General features: G+C 39.6%; 1 protein-coding gene across 1 annotated transcript; it reads left to right on the top strand.

Annotated features, from left to right (window-relative positions):
• Nucleotides 1–261: 261 nt before the first annotated feature.
• NCLN (nicalin) lies at nucleotides 262–19,478 on the top strand. The gene is made up of 15 exons (XM_063455471.1): nucleotides 262–599; nucleotides 1,607–1,797; nucleotides 2,541–2,685; nucleotides 2,795–2,889; nucleotides 3,647–3,727; nucleotides 4,625–4,728; nucleotides 5,079–5,167; nucleotides 5,539–5,678; nucleotides 7,529–7,707; nucleotides 8,094–8,181; nucleotides 8,323–8,361; nucleotides 11,856–12,019; nucleotides 12,146–12,199; nucleotides 12,358–12,436; nucleotides 18,956–19,478. The coding sequence occupies exons 1-15, from the start codon at nucleotides 425–427 to the stop codon at nucleotides 19,013–19,015; spliced, it is 1,683 nt and encodes a 560-aa protein (XP_063311541.1). The 5' UTR covers nucleotides 262–424; the 3' UTR covers nucleotides 19,016–19,478.
• Nucleotides 19,479–20,037: the final 559 nt, after the last annotated feature.

Here is a 20,037-nt window from a genome sequence, read left to right as displayed (position 1 = left end):
AAATAGTTTTTAGGTGACAGTTAACGTTTAAATATGAAATTAACTCTGAATTCCAAACAATGTTTACGTTAGTAAATAACCATGTATTGTGAAGCGGGTGTAGCAACATGGACGACATCATACACGTGAAGCGGGTGTAGCAACATGGACGACATCATACACCTAAATTACGCGTCCAACGTGCGACCGAAGGACCCCTTAGGTGACCGATGCGTGCCTGTGGCTCTTCCGATTTGGTGTCCTTGGTGTGAACGCCAATCCTTCCTTTAGGTGTCCGTGGCGTGCCTGCTGGTCTCCCTGTTGCTGAACGAGCTGTCTCTCTTTCTTTAGGGCCCTGTCACCGTATCGTATCTGACATAGTGTGAACGTCCCCGTCTTCGCCTCTTTCTCCAGTTGATAGGCAGCAGACCACCGGGCCGGCAGAATGCTGGAAGAGGCAGGCGAGGTGTTTGATAACATGCTGAAAGCTTCGCTACCCCTCACGTTGATCGTTTTTCTGCCGGCAATGCTGCTCCTTGTGTCGCCCCTGCAGGCCGATGCGGCCCACGAGTTCACGGTGTACCGCATGCAGCAGTATGACCTGCAGGGCCAGAGCTACGGTCAGTAGGCACCTACCTACCGTGACACCTACCGGTGCAGTGTGACAGGCAGGGCAGTGCCGCCAGCTATGTTCTCCTTGGAATATCAAAGATATGGAGGATCGATAAAGAAATTATAATTTCATTATAACTTATAAATAGAAAATGTAATGTTTTATTCTAAATTCTAGTGTGATCAATGGCAGAGTTGAGTCTTCCTGCATGAGTGCAGGTGGATCTGTCCGCCACCCGTGCACCTGTGATTGTGAGCTAACCTTTTACCCTAGTGGCAAGCCCATTGATTACTAAGGGTAAAGCTACAGTATGCCTACTGTAAACTATGAAGGATTTCCTGATTTATAGACCGATTTAAGAACCTTCATGGATGAATGAACGAGGTTTTGTGATTCATTCACCTATGAATGAACTAGCCTTTGATGTATTCCCTGGCTGTTGTTCCTTGAGGACTAGTTGCAGTATGAGATACGTGGTTTCTGAAATACTCATATTGAATGTATGGGAATTTCACACAAAAGGTGGCATAAGATGAAGTAGGGACTGATTTGACTTCTAGGCCAAGCCAAAATTGAAAAAAGTTGGAGCTTACACAATCACCCTCTGTCAGTTCCCAGAAGCCTAAGATAGCAATGGCTGTGAGAAAAGTCGTTTTTTTTGTTTTGTGTTTTTTGCCTGTTATGCAAATAGTTCTATAGGAGGATAATACAGGCTTGTTGCATAGGCCATTGACTTCAGTATTGTACTCTTCTGAATATACAAGAGTACAAAAATGATGAGAACGTGTGGCAGATTAAGCACCAGGAGCCTAAAATGCAACAGTACTTCAGGCAATTACCATCTCCCATTCACTTCTCAGATAGTGCATATAAAACAGGCGTGTCACTTTGAGAGGTCTAGCAAAATATGCGAAGACTCCGAAAGTGACAGAGCAGCTTTAGGGTCAAATCCTCATGGGTTTGTATTTACATTTGTTTACCTTGTGATGATGGGTGAGTCTCTTTGCTTTACAGGAACCCGTAATGCTGTATTGAACACAGAGGCGCGCACAGCAGAGGCGGATGTGTTGAGTCGACGTTGTGTGCTCATGCGCTTGGCAGATTTCTCCTTTGAGCAGTACCAGAAAGCTCTACGGCAGTCAGCGGGGGCCGTAGTGATTATTCTGCCCCACGATATGGCAGCTCTTCCGCAAGAAATAGTGCAGGTAAAAATATACCAGCCATCTCTGCACTTGGACCTAATTTTAGGACCACTTTACATGCCATGCTGTAGAATTTATAAACTCAAACTCACCCCTCCCCTGTGTGTGTGTGTGTGTATATATATGTATATGAGTTCATGTGCATATATATGTGTATATGTACATGTGTTTATGCGTTCACATATACATATGTGTGTGTGTGCATGTAAAAAGATTACCATCCTCTGCACTGTCTGCTTGTTTGTTTTTCTTCTCCCTCTCTTCCCCCTCACTCTGCTCTTCAGAAAGATATTTATGACCCTCTGCAAAAATGGTGTCTATTTTCTAACAAACCTGTGTCTTATCTACACTCATGTCGCTTTAACCCCTGTATCAACTTTGAATTCTATGTGTCGTCTTGCTCAGAAATGCTTCAGACTTGAGAAAGTCTTGTCATTAAACAATTCTGTTAGTCCAATAAAAAAGGTATTACAAGATACTATAAATAAATATATATATATATATATATATATATATATATATATATATATATATAACAATGTTTCAGCTCCATTACGGAGCTGAAACGTTGATGTCATTTTGAATAAAGAAGAAAATAACTTGAAAATCCTTGGAGTGCCGGTATTCTCTCTGTATATATTGCTTAGCTACCATAGCACCAGGTACCATTATTTCTTGACTGGAGTGCAAGGGCTTTTCAATATATATATTAATTTTTCTGAAGTGCACTGTTTGCAACATTGCAGCAATTCATGGACATTGAGCCGGAGATGCTGTCCATGGAGACTCAGGTACCTGTGTACTTTGCTGTTGAAGACGCAGAGCTGAATTCTATTTATGAGCAAACGCTGTCTGCCTCTGCAAACCAAGGAACATCATCTGCAGCAGAAGGTGAGAAATGCGATGAAGCATCTGTGAGTGTATTAGAGGGAATATTGTTGTGCAGTACACTGGTTTGGTAAGAGCATCATTGACACTCTCATATTTATATCCCCTATAGTACTCCTCCACACAGCCACTGCTAATGGTTTCCAGATGGTGACAAGTGGAGCTCAGAGTAAAGCAGTCAATGACTGGCTTATAACCAGTGTTGAGGTAAGTCGCTGTTTGAGGTATAAAAGTCTTGGCTACCTATATGCATCATAATTTAGGGTATATCCTTTCAAGCCTGGCATCCTGCACATCTTTTGCAAATGCATGATGTTGTTGACATAGTGTTGCTTTTGTTTTATCTATGACCGGTGCACTTTAAAGGGACACCATAGTCACCAGAACAACTACAGCTTAATGTAAAAGGCAGTGTTAACATTTCTTCCTAGGAACACCTCTAGTGGCCGTCACTCAGACAGCCACTAGAGGTGCTTCCTGGGTCAGTGCTGCACAAGGTGCAGAGCTGACGTTCAGCATCTCCACGCTCTGCATGGAGACGCTGAACATTCCCCATAGGGATGCTTTGATTTAATGCATGTCTATGAGGAGATTCGGATTGGCTCAGCACAGTGTTTTGCTGTGCATGTGCAATTGCCTCCCAGTACTTTCCTATGGGATAAAGCATTTGATAAAGTCTGATGATCTTAGCCAAGGAGGCAGAACAGGGCGGAGCCAGCCACAAAGGATTCTTTCAGCGCTGGAAAAAAGGTGAGTTTAACACCTTTTTAACTGAGGATGAGGGGGGCCAGGGTCCTTAACGGCAGTTTCAAAACTATAGTGTCAGGAATACATTTTGTATTCCTGATACTATAGTGTTACTTTAAGGTAAAATAATCCACGAATGCCACTTGATTTATTTTCTCTTTTGTATTGTAAGCCAAGCTGTACTTTTCTCTGTTTTTAATTTTTGGTTTATTTTTAGGGACGTCTCGCAGGTCTTGGTGCAGAAGACCTTCCTACTATTGCTATTGTTGCTCATTATGACTCTTTTGGCGTTGCTCCAGTAAGTTTGATTTGGCAATATGAGATATTGCAGCACACAATGACCTGCTTTTCCCTCACTGTTTTCTTTTTAAATGCTTGTTCTGCTCTGTCTTCAATAACATGTTGCTCTATTTTGTTGTTCTAATTTTTTTTTATTTATTTTTATATTCAGATTTTTTTTCTTGCTAGTATGATTAAAAAAACTTCTTTATTAGATAATTTGCTATACATCAACTCAAATAATCTGTAACATATAATGCAGGGGGTTCATATCAGAGTACACATAAGGGGTAATCTTTGTTATACAAATGAGTTACAAAATGGACATGGAAATTACATTCTATAAAGTCTGAATTACCCATATTAACCTACTGCTATCTCCACATCTGTGTTTTTTGCATTACGATACAAGACTATTAAAGGACAACTGTTTAACCTCTTCAGCCCAGCGGGAGGGTGGGGAAGACCTAATGACCCCATAATGCCAGGAAAACAAGTTTGTTTTTCTGGCACTATAGTGGTCCTTTAATTATAATCTTTTTAAATGATGTATTTTGTTTTTTGCGAAAATTTCACTTTTCTTTTAAATATGGCTGAGCAGCCAGTTTGGTCACACTACAGTTACCGGACTACTGTTCATACTAATTTGCCTGCTGCTGCGATTGCTCTGTGTAAAACTGCAACAACAGGCATGTTAGCAGCAGTTGGTCAGATAAATGTGGTGTCTGACCAACATGGTTTCTCAGCCAGATAGAAAAGTGACATTTTCTCAAAAAAATATGTATATAATTTTAAAATATATTAAGTTTCATTAAACATAATAAATTACACATAGATTAATCAGAGAAAATGTAATGAGCTAAGATTGCAATGGTTGATTTCTGATGTAGAATGAGGCTTCATGTTTTTTTCCCAGTGGCTGTCATATGGGGCAGATTCTAATGGCAGTGGAGTGGCTGTACTTCTAGAGCTGGCACGCCTTTTCTCTCGGCTGTATACCTACAAGCGTACACATGCCAGGTAACCTTAATGCACCTAGACTCGTCACCCTCATTTTATAATTCAGAACAACATGTTCATGATTGAATTAACTCCTACTGGTGGAATAAATTAAAATAAAAAAAGTTAAATACAATTTAATTTACTGTTGCAGTGACATGATCACATATCATCTACTTGAACAAATGTAAATATTGATGTATTTATTTCTGTTCACACAGAATAAGAAACTAAAATGTATAGTAGGCGTGAATTTGTCCCAACTATTTATATTTAGCACAAACAGTGACTTGTTATTTAGCTCTGATTTGAACTTTTATTGGACTGGATGTATAACAATGAAATCTCTTACTGCCTTTCCCGCTGCACAGTTACAATCTACTGTTCTTTGCATCAGGAGGAGGGAAGTTTAATTATCAAGGCACCAAGAGGTGGTTAGAGGATCATCTGGATCACACAGGTAAAATGGACCAAGTTTGTTTTTTATGAAAGAGGGTTTCTACTTTAACAAATAAGTGAAAATATGTTATTGATAATTCAGAGGTTGTGAATGATTGTGTCTGAAATAAGTAATGATGGGTGGGGAATAGAAGTTTTAGAGTAAGAGGTTGGAGTGATGTCAATGTCAAGCAAAAACAGTATAGTTCAGGGAACTGGTTCAGAAAGGAAAGAGATCAGGAGCTATCCATGACAAAACGTCATGTAAAGTTGTGGCAAAGAATATTGTTGTAACAAGAAGTTAATAAAAATGAAATAAAGGTATTATAATATGTTGTAAAAAAGCCCAATGAGAAGTACATATGACCCTTACATGAATTCTTATACTTTAAGATTCTAGTCTCCTGCAAGACAATGTGGCATTTGTGCTGTGTCTGGACACCCTAGGAAGTGAAGACAGTCTACATCTTCATGTATCTAAACCACCAAGGGAGGGTACCTTGCAGCATACTTTCCTCAAGGAGCTGGAGATGGTAAAACAAGAGCAATGGCATATCACTAAATGATAGTTTTGACCCATAGATACAAATTTGCCAATCCATAAAAAAATTAGATGAAATATAAAAAAAAATCTTTCTTAAATGGCTGCATTGCATTCTCCGTCTATATTTTATCATTATTAAATGTATTATGTTTACTGTTGAATATATTTTGTGTATCCATAAGGCTACTTTTGCTATTCAATTATTCTACTTGACTAGCACAGAAGGAAATGCATTGTAATACGTTTTGCTTGTGTGATACATAGATCAATGTTCATCCTGATGCTAAGCATACTTGGTAGTTATATACCATCAGGGGGCCTTAGGGGTGTGCGAGCAGGGCACCATGCAGCTGACACAGCTCACGCATGGCTGGGTCACAGGAGTGCAAGAGGAGTTGAATCCTGTATGCGGGTGAAGGATTAATTATTCTCCACCCGGGACTATGAAAGAAAATTGAACAGCAGCGCAGACCGGGCTTACTGGTCGTTGGGGCTGAGTTTGCGAGTGGCGAAGGTGGGGTTAAATTGTTGTGGAGGCGGAGCTAAAAGCTCCTGGTAACTGCTGAACAGGAAGGAGTCCCTGCTTACCCAACAACAAGGCTACAGCTGCACTGCCTCCACTCCTCCCTTTCAGCCAATAATGAAAAGGGGTAATTGTGTGTGACTGCAACGTGTGTGACTTCAACTGTGTGTGTGACTGACTGCCTTTTAAAGGGACACTCCAGGCACCCAGACCACTTCTGCCCATTGGAGTGGTCTGAGTGCCAACTCCCACTACTCCTAACCCTGCAAGTGTAATTATTGCAGTTTTTTTATAAACTGCAATAATTACCTTGCAGGGTTAATTTCACCTCTAGTGGCTGTCTACTAGACCGCCACTAGAGGTCACTTCCTCCTTCATAGCACATTAAACCTGTGCTAGAGCGTCGCTTGACGTCCTCACGCTGTGTGAGGACCTCCAGCGTCGCTCATTTCCCCATAGGAAAGCATTGAAATAATTTTTCAATGCTTTCCTATTGGGAGCGCTAATACGTATGCGCGGGATTGCCGCGCATACGCATTAGGTCTCCTCGGCCGGTGGGCGGGATCAGTCTCTCCCACCGGCCGACGCAATGCAGAGGAGGAGCGGCGCGGAGGAGGAGACAGTGACGTGGGACATCGTTGCTGCCTCAGGTAAGTGACTGACTGAAGGGGTTTTCACCCCTTCAGTAACCGGGGATTGGTGGGTGGGAGGGAGAGGGACCCTCCAGTGCCAGGAAAACGGATTCCCTTTAATGAGTGTGTGTGTGTGTGTGTGTGACTGTTCGTGACTGTGGTCCTGTAACTGAGCGTGTGTGACTGTCTGGCACTAATGGCCTAAGGTCAGCCCCTTATTGCGTAGTCTCTCCCAAGTGTTTTGCCCTGTCATTGTTGCCCAAAGTTGTGCAGACAAACCTTTCAAACGAAAATGTAATCTTGCAGTACTCAAGGGGCCAACTCCAACTTGAGGAGTTCCATGAATTTAATAGATTTTAAGTGGAGTACAGACACAGATTATTTGTTACCTTGTACTCCTAGAATATGATATCTGCTTGCTGTGCTTTTTCACCCACATAGTTTCCATCTAGATGTTACAGTAGATTTGAACTGCTGCAAGAATGAATGGAGATCTTATTAGAAATGTAGCATAATAATTCAGTGATGGTTATTTAAATTTGCTGGCATGGACTCGGTGGTTGAATGCTTTAAATGCATATTAATTGTATTTATTTTTTTATGCCTGATCCTACAGGTTCAGTTTATCACTAGTTGATCTCATGCTACTGTGTCTGTTAAAATACACATTATTTCTTCATTTAGGTGATTGCTACCCAATTCCCAGAAGTGAAGTTCTCCATGGTTCACAAGAAGATAAATCTGGCTGAGGACACATTGGCTTGGGAACATGAACGTTTTGCTATTCGCCGACTTCCAGCCTTTACTGTCTCTCATCTTGATAGCCATCGCAATGGTTACCGCAACAGTGTCCTAGATTTAAGGTAAGCCAGAATGAGTGGTCTTGCACATCCTTGAACGTTTTGACAAGTGCATATGGAGCGAGTGGTGAGTTCACACATTAATCATACAGCTGAAGTAGAAATACAAAACCACAGTCTTGTTTTAGTATAAAACCATTCCAATGGAGTTAACTTGTGAGGAATGTTTAGAAGAATGATCGAGTGAAACATGAGGGAGATTGCATAAATTTACAAAAGTTTTGCAGTTTATCGAGCAGAAAACTGGGCTAAAGAGAGTGTGGGTCTCTTATATTTATTGGAATATGTGTACACAGTCCATATGCTCTTGTGAATGTAGTAGATGCCTTATTTTTTTGAGTTCCTTTGTATCTTGCACTGTGAAAGCAAAGTCATTTTATGCACTGCAGGTGGAAAGTAGACACTGAGATTCTGTCCAGAAACACACGTATTCTGGCTGAAGCATTGACCAGAGTTGTATATAACCTCACAGAAAAGGTAAGAGTTGTATTTTGTTTTTGGTGTTGTATTTTTGTTTATAATGCTCACAACTTTACTCTCCTTCTCTGCTAGTGTGCACATTTATTAATTCTATTCTTTGTTTTGTAAATACAAACTGTTTTCTTTTCTTTTACTCAGGGCGCTCCAACTGAAATGCAGATCTTCACACAGCAAATGGTAAAATTAATAAGGATAACAAGTTAGGCTATCATGGGGATTGCATGCCTTATATGAGCAATCTTGATGATTTGATTGTTGACTTTTTTGTTTTTATGGGATTAATAGAGTATGGAAGAGGCAGGTGAACTGATGTTGAAAGTTATCCTTACTGACTGTTCACTAAATGTCAGTAGCTCTGTGATGGCAGAGGCGAGTTATACTTACCTGATTGTTACCACAATGTTTACCATCTAATCTTAGGTTCCCGATGCTTCATCTGCCAGGACCCCACAGCAATTCTGTGCTATCATGCATATGTGAGAGTACAGCACTTGCTTATCTATAGATATTGTCTTGCAATGAGTGAGAGTATTATTCCTACAGCTGGAAGAAAGTATAGAACCTGACAGCAAAAGGTCTGCCTTTTTTTAAGGTTTGGCAACTTGAGACTTTACTAAAAGACAAAGTCCATAATTTGTCTTTATCTTTTGACTATGTTGCAATTTGAATTCAATTCCCATGGAGTCTCAAAGGGTTATTGAAGAGGGGGGACCATTTGGTGTAAAATGCCCTATTTGGCACTATGAATAAAGCTGCAAATAAGCTATTTTAATTAGTCCAGCACCGCATGAAGCTTCCGGTGCTGACTTCCATGCCTCCGTGTGACATCACATGGGCCTCGCATGGTCCAGTCGCTGTCTTTTTAGAGAGGAGGAAAAAGGGTTTTCGTTTTTCAAAACTGTGAAATGGAGGGAGCACCCAGTGGGAGGAGAAAGCTATTTTCACTTTGCAGGAGCTGTGCCTACCACCTCTATTGTGTGTGCTGACGACAAATAAAATATGTGTCACGTGCTGGAGGTGCAACTAACTCCAGGCACACCATTAACAATAACTCTGTAAGACTAGTGTTTCAAGTAGAACCACTACAAATACATATTCCTAACACCATGACCACTTCAAATCAATTGAAGTAACTCTTTAATAAGAATTTAATAAGGATTATGTATTTATGAAATTCTCAAAAAGACCCCTTAAGTACAGTGGGCGTGCTATGCCATCCATGGGGATCCAGCTCTAAAGGCTGGCAGGCGATATAGCACGTCCCCGCCGTCCTATTTACTTACCCCCTCGCCGGCGATCGCAGTGAAGGGGACTCACCTGGTAACCCCGGGAGTCCCCCTACTGCTGTTCTGGCCCACCTGAGCCATGTGAGGACCTCACGATCACATGGACGGCATAGCCATCCATAGCAGTGCCAGCAGGGGGAGTACCTGGAATGACAGGTAGTCCCCCTGCTGCCTGAAAAAAGTTAAAATAAAGTTTTAAAAACAGTTTAAAATAAAATAAATATGTCCATACTCTAAAAAATAATTTAAAAAAAAATGTGTAATTTCGTTCCAACTGTATTTTAATATATGTATATTGATATCAAAATACACGTAGAACAAAATTTTATATATATATATATATATTCTACGTATATATTTATGTAATATTTTATTACAATTTGTGGGACCTGCCTGACTACCCAGGCCAAAAGTCCAGGGAATTTAATTTGCTTGCACTATATTTAACCCTGTAACTTTCCAAGACGCGATAAAACCTGTACATGGGGGGTACGGTTTTACTCAGGAGACTTCACTGAACACAAATATTAGTGTTTCAAAACCGTAAAATGTATTACAACGATGATATCAAGTGCCATTTTTGTTTTTTTGCATTTTTCACACACAAATGGCACTTACACTGACAATATTCTTGTGATACGTTTTACTGTTTTGAAACACTAATATTTTTGTTCAGCAAAGTCTCCCGAGTAAAACAGTACCCCCCATGTAAAGGTTTTATGGTGTCCAAATATAAGGCTTGCGTTTCAGTTTTTTCACATTAAAATTCGGCAGATTGGTTACGTTGCCTTTGAGGCCATATGGTAGCCCAGGAATAAAAAATGACTCCCATGATGCAATACAATTTGGAATATTAGACAACCCAAGGTATTGCAAATGGGGTACGTCCAGTCTTTTTTAGAAGCCACTTAGTCACAAACACTGGCCAAAATTGGCGTTCAACTTAGTTTTTTGCTTTTTTTACACACAAATATTAACACTAACTTTGGCCAGTGTTTGTGTATTGTAAAGATTAGATTATGTTGCCTAGTTTGTAATATTGTCTTTTTGCTCTTATTTTTCTGACATTCTATATTTGAAGGATAAAAACCATACATAACATATTTTGCTTCTCTTTTTATTTTCTTTGTCAAATTATTGCACAGATACCAGCTGGTCTCATTGTGACATAAAATGCAATTTTGTTAACAGCAATTTCCTTTCAGCCTAACTTTGCATAAGATAATGTAGTAAATACACATTTTGAAGAATTAACAAACATAACCAACTTTAATAGAAATTATTTTTTGCTTTTGTAATTTTCATATATTTAAAGGGTAACTGCTACTTGCCAGTATCTTTAATATCCAGTTTTGTGGAGTTATTGATAAACCTTATGAATTGGACCGATTTGTGAAACCGTGCTTGTTGTAAATGTAAAAAATATGCTCTGAGCTAACCAACCCTTATTGGGTTTCCTGTATGATTTAGGCTAGACTTGCACATGTTATCCTATCAGGCTCTGACCTTTCTTGAACTGTACTATAATTGGTTGAGAGTTAAAGCCAAAATCCTAGACACCGAGGATCAATATTTGACCCTCCAAGTTAAATCGGGATGGCTGCTCTGCGTGGAGGAGTGGAGTTTACAGAGTCGCGGCTTCCGTTCAGGTTTCCAAACAATTTGGTTTTCCCTAACACACTCAGGTTTTCTAAATTGTTTGGGTTTACCTGGCCTCAGAACACCAGGTAAGCCAGATCATTTTGGAAGTGCAGCAATGTACTCTGGTATTTACCGTCACTGGTGTTCACATTTATGAACAAAGAGGGGATTGATCGAATTGATTTTGTTTTACCTTTTGATATATCCATGTTTAGGCGATAGTCCATTTCTTTGTTTTATGCTTTATTAACACTTCAAGGACATTGTTCGTACTCCTAGCAAACTCATTTTTGGCTACGCAGAAAATAATTGAGAAATCACAAGTTTCTAACAGAGATAAAGTAATGCCAGTTAGTTAAAGATGGGCTGGATTTGTGGCTACCAAAATGTAGTGCTTTGAAAATGTGTTTTAATTGATACCAAGTTACATCACGCCCTTAGACATGAATACACTTTATTTTGTTGCTATGCATTAAAATCTTGGACAATTCTTTATGAACCATTCAGGTGTGTGGTGTCCATTTTTGGGCTTATGCGCTGCAAAAGGGTTTGAGTAAAAGAAGAGATCTCTAAATTGAAGTCAATGGCCATCTGGTGAATTGTATACGAGTGTCTTTACCACTGAAAATCATTTTCTTTCTTTTTATTTTTTTTACATGCTGTATGCAGAGGAAATTAGACCTGCAAATCTATAAAAGTTAAATTATTTTTTGGGTAGTGATTGTGTGCCCTGTGTTTCTGCAGAAAGTCCAGAAGGAGCAGCTTGATGCAGTATTACACTGGCTGACCAGCCAGCCACGTGCTGCCCAGCTGATGGATAAGGATAGCAGTTTGCTTACCACTCTAGAGTATTACATGAGCCGATACCTGAAAGATGTGAAGCTTTATCATGTGAAAGCAGACAAACGGTAAGCTTAGTGTTTGTTTGTACCTATTGGTGGATCAATTATTTATTTATTTTTGTAAATACTTTTGTTGGTTGAACATTATCACAATTTAATTATATATATTTGTTTTTTTTTGTTTTTTTGCAGAGATCCAGAATTTGTGTTTTATGATCAGCTGAAGCAAGTAATGAATGCATACAGGTAATTGCAAATGTTACCTACAAAGATATGTTTTTGTTTTATATTTCTTCAAATATAGTGCGTCTTACTCAATCCCAGGACATTTAAATTGGTGTTACTGCAGGCGGCAGTGTTTCTCTGATTTGTTAATAATAAATCATTTTTTTATCTTGTTACAGAGTGAAGCCAGCCATATTTGACCTTCTTCTAGCTGTATGCATTGCTGTCTACCTGGGTTTGTCCTATATTGCTGTTCAGGTACGGACAGGGAATAGAAAATTCATCTCCCAGCTTTCTCCCCCTTTCCCACACACCCTTATTCCCAAAACCCCATGAGTTACACACACAATTTGTGACTAATGTTCCTTGTTAGAATTCCCTCTAACAAGGCACATGTGGCCCTTAATCACCCATCTGGTAGTTAGATGTATGGCAAGACTCGGCATACCAGTTGGTTCCCAGCAGCTTAATTTCCTATATGATACAAGTCTTCCCTCCATATTTGCATTGTTCCGAAAACTAGAGCAGGCAAGTTTCTAGTCATCCTTCTATTTGGCCAATAGGCATAGTCTAGAGAGCCACATGATCAGTTACAGAATGCTTCTGTCTTATAGAAAAGTCACCTCTCATACATTTACCTCCTGTGGAATTTTTTTTTATTTTAAGGTAGCAGTGTTTGTTTTTATATATTGATTATAAAAGTACTGTGTGTGTGTATGTGTATGTATATTTGTGTGTGTTTGATAAATATATTTGCTTCTAATATTGATTAGTCCTATGGTTCTTAAAGAGATTCTATAGGGCCAGGAAAACAAAGCCGTTTTCCTGGCACTATATAATTCTAATAGGCCACCCTCCCATGGCCCTGAAGCGATCACTTACCTGAATCCAGCGCCTTGCTGACAATTGGATTTTCCCATAGGAAAGCATTGAATAATGCTTTCCTATGGGAAAATATCTGACGCTGGAGGTCTTCATGCAGAGAGTGAGGATGTCCAGTGTCAGATACCAGACCAAAGGTCCATTTCAAACCAGGAATTCCATCTAGTGGCTGTCTGGTAGACAGCCACTAGAGGTGGAGTTAACCCTGGATAGTAATTATTGCAGTTTCTCAATAACTACAATAATTACTATTGCAGGGTTAAGGAACATGGGACATTGCACCCAGACCGCTTCAATGAGCTGAAGTGGTCTGGGTGCCTACAGGGTCCCTTTAAGTTGGGTAATCTGGTTCTCTTGTTGAAGCTGCCTAGTAAAATGTTTGTAAGTTTACAATTCTACATGTTATATTTTTTTTTTGCCATCTTGGTATCACACTACAGGAAATTAGGCAACACCTGTTTCCTGTTCTACTTCAGGTAGGAAGAAAACTTTTTTTTTTTTTTTTTCTCTACAAGGCAGATTTTATTTTTTTGTCCTCTTCTAGATTACAGTTTTAAACTCCTGGGAAGCAATAATTAATGGGATAAGAAGTTTAGCACTGCCAGCAGTTTCATTCATGAAATTGCTAACAAAACTGTATGAAACCACAGCTGACTTCTCGCTACTTGAAGAACACTAGTGTTTTACGCAAGCCTATGGATCAAAAGTGGATGCAGACCTGTCCAAATTTATATGCCTGCCTGATGCAGGTTGTCATCCAGCTGAAGTTTTCACTGCTGTTTCTAGAACCATGAAAAGAGTGTTTAAAGATACAGCTATTAAGAGCAAAGATTGAAAATGCAGTCTGGAGTCTCCAGGTTACAAGTGACTTCTTCCTTAGATGTAACTAGGATATTCTCTCGAACAAATGGCTTTATATACAGCAGTTGGGAAAGCTTTTGATAAATCCATTAAAAGGCAGCTGAGGGCTGCAAGGTATACAGGTGATACTCGAAAAATTAGAATATCGTGCAAAAGTTCATTTATTTCAGTAATGCAACGTAAAAGGGGAAACTAATATATGAGATAGACGCATTACATGCAAAGCAAGATAGTTCAAGACGTGATTTGTCATAAGTGAGATGATTGTGGATTTGGGGTTTTCATGAGCTGTAAGCCATAATCTCAGTAAATTAGAATATTACATGCAATCAATAAAACAAGCAGTGTACATAGAACAATATCGGACCTCTGAAAAGTATAAGCATGCATATGGACTCAGTACTTGGTTTGGGCCCCTTTTGCAGCAATTACTGCCTCAATGCAGCGTGGCATGGAAGCTATCAGCTGGTGGCACTGCTGAGGTGTTATGGAAGACCAGGATGCTTCAATAGCGGCCTTCGGCTCTTCTGCATTGTTTGGTCTCATGTCTCTCATCTTTCTCTTGGCAATGCCCCATAGATTCTCTATGGGGTTCAGGTCAGGCGAGTTTACTGGCCAATCAAGCACAGTAATCCCACGGTCATTGAACCAGGCTTTGGTGCTTCTGGCAGTGTGGGCAGGTGCCAAGTCCTGCTGGAAAATAAAGTCAGCATCCCCATAAAGCTCGTCTGCGGAAGGAAGCATTAAGTGCTCCAAAATCTCCTGGTAGATATGCTGCGTTGACCCTGGACTTAATGAAGCACAGTGGATCAACACCAGCAGATGACAGGGCTCCCCAAATCACAGACTGTGGAAACTTCACACTGGACTTCAAGCATCTTGCAGTGTGTGCCTCTCCATTCTTCCTCCAGACTCTGGGTCCTTGGTTTCCAAATGAGATGCAAAAGTTGCTCTCATCAGAAAAGAGGACCTTGGACCACTGAGCAACAGACCAGGTGTGGTTTTCCTTTAGCCCAGGTAAGGCGCTTCTGACGTAGTTTGTTGTTCAGGAGTGGCTTGACAAGAGGAATACGACATCTGAAGCCCATGTCCAGGATCCGTCTGTGTGTGGTGGCTCTTGATGCACTGACTCCAGCCTCAGTCCACTCCTTGTGAAAGTCCCCAACACTTTTTTGAATGGCCTTTTCCTGACAATCCTCTCCAGGCTGCGGTCATCCCTGCTACTTGTGCACCTTTTTCTTCCACACTTTTCCCTTCCACATAACTTTTCTATCGATGTGCTTTGATACAGCACTTTGGGAACATCCAACTTCCTTCGCAATTACCTTTTTGATTCTTTCCCCTATCCCAGTAACAGTTCCACAGCTGATGGAAGTTTTTTCTTCCAGTTTCTTCATTTTCGCTTGGTAACAGGAAGAAAGTGGATGCAACTACTAGGAATCCTCGCTTCCACCATCAGACTTGTCAGATGGGCTCAATGGCAGAATTGGAGTCAGCCACTGACAATGTCACTATCAGTGGAGTTACACCTTACTTGGTAGCTGAAGGAGAGAATGTGTCTCTGGGTGCCCTATGAACAGAACTTCACTGGGCAATTGTAAGCTCAGATTCTATTTTTCAAGGATTGGATACACATTGTCTGGGCCATGTTACGCAAGGTCTGTGGATAAGGAAAGGAATAATATTTCCATCCAAGGTTATAGAATGTCATTTTCAGGGCTCTTCTTCACTTCGGAAGGTTGCTGAAGAACAAGTGGGTCCGTATTTGCTGAAATATCAATGCATATGTATCCTATATCAATCGTCAAGGTGGGTATCACAGCCACTTATTGATGAAGCAATTACAGCCCATGATGAGCAGGGCACAGGAGAACAACCAGGGGCACAGAATACAATGGCTGATTACCTGAGCCGACAGTGGTCAAGGTGGAATGGCAACTTTGTCCCTACATATCCTCAGGGTTGACCCTAGATCTGATGGCCACTTCTTGGAACTACCAGATCCAGAAGATTTTTATTTTTCTCGTTTTTAGGACCAGAATGCTCACTCAAATTTGGAATTTCAGTCTGATGTACATATTTTTCCTGTCTTCACTGTTCCTAAAGGAAATTCAAAGGAGACAGTGGAAGGCCACGAAGACTCTAAACTCCTATGATGAGTAAGATGAATCTGGAACCTCCAAAGGACCTCCAAAGGATATTCCAGTACGCACAGACCTATTACAAGGTCCCTTGACACACCAAGATCCTTAAGCTCTGGTCTTGAGGCTGGTGTCTCTAGAAGTATAGGCATCCCTGAGACGGTCATCAAGATCCTCTTCCAGTCCTATAAATGCTTTACAGATTACAAACTTGGCATGCATTTGTCTGTTGGTCTCAAGAATATAGGTTGAAATTATTCCTTAATCAGGTCTTGATATGGTTTAAATTATAACACTCTAGAGGAGCACAGATTGGCACTTTCCACATGGATGGGTACCCATTGAGCATTGGAACCCCCAGTGCTTTGCTTCATGTAAGAAGCAATTAAATTCAAGCCTGCACTGAGGGTGTTGAAGTCCATATGTGACCTACCTCTGGTCTTACAGGCGCTGACGTAACCACAATTTGAACTTCTAGCGGGAGCTTCCATGGTGTCAGCACAGATATTTTACTTAACATTACATATGAAAATAATACAGCCACTGCACCCAGACCACTTCATTGAGATGAAGTGATCTTAGATGCCTATAGTGTTTTTTTAAAAAAAAGCTGCATTTTTATTTTTGTGAATAACAATTTTCTAAGAAAGGAGTCAATTTCCCCAGAGTGCTGCAAACGTTTTCAAGCTCATATCAGCAGTGGCTGTCTATCTTCTGTAAGATGGACCTGTAGTAGTTCAATACATGCCGCGCATGTGCATTAGGTCTCCCCATAGGAAAGCATTGAAAACGAATTTCAATGCTTTTCTATGGGGAAATGAGCGACGCTGGAGGTCCTCACACAGCGTGAGGACGTCCAGCGATGCTCTAGCAAGGAAAATCCTTGCTAGAAATCAGGAAGTGACCTCTAGTGGCTGTCTAGGAGACAGCCACTAGAGGAGGAGTTAACCCTGCAATGTAATTATTGCAGTTTATAAAAAACTGCAATAATTACAGTTGCAGGGTTAGGAGTAGTGGGAGTTGGCACCCAGACCACTCCAATGGGCAGAAGTGGTCTGGGTGCCTGGAGTGTCCCTTTAAACAGCACCTTTCCATTCCTTCAACCTATTTCACATTTGGGGCACCACTGTTATACAGTGTTGAACAAAATAATGAACTATGAAAGATCATGTGAGATAGGAAGTTCTTCCACAGGTATTCTCGGATGTGCAGAGAAGCCACTGGAAGTCTAGATGGGTGACTGTAACATTTGTTTTCGTTCTGCTCTGTGTTCCCCTTCCTTCCATCTCCTATGAGTTGCAAGGCAACTCTAAGTCATATCTTTGTAATTCCAATTCCAATTTAGCTATATGTGACCAATATAGCCAGCGTTGCTTCATATCCATCTGTAGGGGCCGTGCCATTATGGCAGATCAAGTTTATTCTTTCTGCCTGTAGGAGGTTGTTTTCTGTAGTGTGCTACCATTCCATGGTATTACTGAGAAGAAATTAACCGTTAATCTTTGTGGTCCTATCTATCTGTCTATCTTTCACTTGTTTTTTTTTTAATTTTTTTATTAATCTTAACATAAACAAGTAAGACATAATGTGGCTGCAGTTGTGCAGCTGGCGGTCATCACACTAAATGTGTATCCCAAGAACAACTTAGGCTCTTTTTCTTATTACACTGCCCATTTACTAAAGTTGGGCCAACCTATGTGTGAATCTTAAACTTTTATGGCCAGCCTATTCAAATTTGCACCAAGTTTTGTTTTGATTTTTTTTTTTTTTTTGATTTTTTTCGTTACAAGCTTGCACAAAAAAGTGTCATAGAGGTGATAGCTGTAAAGCAGGTAATTGCAGATGTTCACTGTCCCCCATTTTATTTTCATTCATTTAAGGAGATCCGTGGTATTATTTTTATTTTTTATTTTTTTTTGAGAGGGGGGAGGGGGGAGGGGGGAGGGGGGAGGGGGGAGAGTCTTTTCTTAATTACTCTCTCTTTTATGTCAAATGATTGTAAAACATATAGTAAATGCTTAACCAAAATTGTATGCACTACATGGTCAGATTTAAAGCTCTTTTTATGTATGGGTTAGGTTGAGTTCATAAAATAATAGTTTAAGGTATTAAAACACCTTCTTGGAAACACATGTTAATAGTTTCTGTGACAAATATCAATATAACTTATGAAATCCCCGGGCCCTGTTTATGGTGAATTATTCCTTAAGTGTTAACTGCAGATCTGTGTATCTAACCAGAACATGCTTTTATCTCCTCTTTAATATCTAATTGGTGATAATGTCAATATAAAGAAAAGTTAAATAGGCAGTTTTGTTATATAATTTACTATTTGAAAATCACTTTATTTCAGTTTATCATATGAAAAATATTTATTTAGCTGTATTATACATTCAGAATTTTTGTGTCCACTTATTTCGAGATTAGATTAGACTGGCGTTTTAACCTGCTGCTCGCAAGTGGTTTTTCAAATACAGTATTTTTAGATTAATATTAAAGTGTATTTCATATATAGGTCTTTTATATTGCTCGTCTAGGATTTGTATTTTGGACTGTGAAAAGCAATTCCAATCTAAGGTTACGTGAATGCTGTAAATACATTCCCTAATTAGAAAATTACCTGCTGTGGTATCATTATTAATTAATATTTCAAGAGAATTTAAAGCAAAGTTTTTTTTTTTTTTTTTTTTTAAACCTTTTATTTTATTACGTTAACTGCAATTACCAAGCCTTCAGTACAATTTTTTACGAAAACTATCTTCTATATACAGTTGCGTTTAATCCTTACACTTTGTGGTTCAAGTGTGTTCAGAGATAAAATAGTATTGTTTGGTGTAGCTAATTATTTTCACAATACCCATTTCTTGTTGTTTATTATTTTTGATCTCTCTAGAACTTTGGCATTCTTTACAAGCTTGTGCAGAGAGTTTCTTGGAAGCCCAAACAGCAATGAGGCCATTGATTCTTCCGATTCTGAACTTCGCACGTGGAGCCGTGGAACACCTTTGAATTGCAGGGGATGGGGCTTCCATTATTGCCTTCAATATCCACACAGGACAAAGTGAACCTTGACATGACTTCTCCAAACATCGCATGGATCACAACTACAGGATCAAGCTTTCCAGTAACCAGGTGCTTTGGAGAAAATGGAATGTGAAATCTGCCAAATAGCTGGTGATAATGCTGTTGCAATTCTCTTCTTCTGTATATGGACAGGCCCTACCCACATAAACATACTCAGGATGAAAGGATGGGGTTTATCAAATTATGATGCCAGGAATCCCCACTTTTTTATTTTTTTTATTTTAGACAATGCACTGACTTCCCTATCGGTTTGTTTTAAGAATATTTATGAATCAAGTTTCATTGGATGAGAATGGCAAAGAACAATTGATTGAATAAAATTATACATAATATGTCTTGTTTTTTTTGTGTTTTATTTTTATTTATTCTTTACTTGTAGGTCTGATTCTCATGTTTGACTACTGGCTTTCAATTAAGGGCTGAAAAGTGACAGTTATGTTGGAAGATATTTTAGTATTGGGATAGGTGGGATATTCAAGGAATAGCTAATCTAGACTGAAAGCAAGTTTGAATGTCACAGAAAAGTAGATATCCAGATTTTAATCTGTTTCATATTTTTAATCACAAAAGTAGAGCTGTTACCTACATTATTTTAAATATTACAATTTTGACAGCCTGTTGGGGGAGCTGCAGTTATAGGCAACTGCTATATATTGCATCATCACTGATGTAGGCAAGATCCACAAGTAAAAGGGCATTTAACAAACTTTATAAGTCACTGTATATATAATAGAAATCTATAGAGTGTTTAAAATATCATCGTTCAATAAACCAATAGTGTGGAGAAATGACTAAATAAAATTGGGGGTTGGGGGCCTTTCCGACAGGAAATGAGAGCAGACGTGTGCGGCTTCAACTCTGACTCTGGGTGAGCTCAACCCACTTGAAATC

Source organism: Pelobates fuscus, chromosome 5 (assembly GCF_036172605.1).
Source record: "Pelobates fuscus isolate aPelFus1 chromosome 5, aPelFus1.pri, whole genome shotgun sequence".
Taxonomy (NCBI): Eukaryota; Metazoa; Chordata; class Amphibia; order Anura; family Pelobatidae; genus Pelobates; species Pelobates fuscus.
The sequence above is the reverse complement of the archived record's forward strand: the minus strand, read 5'-3'. Positions and strand labels throughout refer to the sequence as shown.

What these genes read in the sequence shown, in the direction of transcription:
- NCLN (XM_063455471.1), top strand. Translation starts at nt 425, where the DNA reads ATGCTGGAAGAGGCAGGCGAGGTGTTTGATAACATGCTGAAAGCTTCG. An exon ending in TACAAGCGTACACATGCCAG is followed by an intron (nt 4,729 to 5,078) that starts GTAACCTTAATG and finishes CCCGCTGCACAG; the next exon opens with TTACAATCTACTGTTCTTTG. An exon ending in TATATAACCTCACAGAAAAG is followed by an intron (nt 8,182 to 8,322) that starts GTAAGAGTTGTA and finishes TCTTTTACTCAG; the next exon opens with GGCGCTCCAACTGAAATGCA.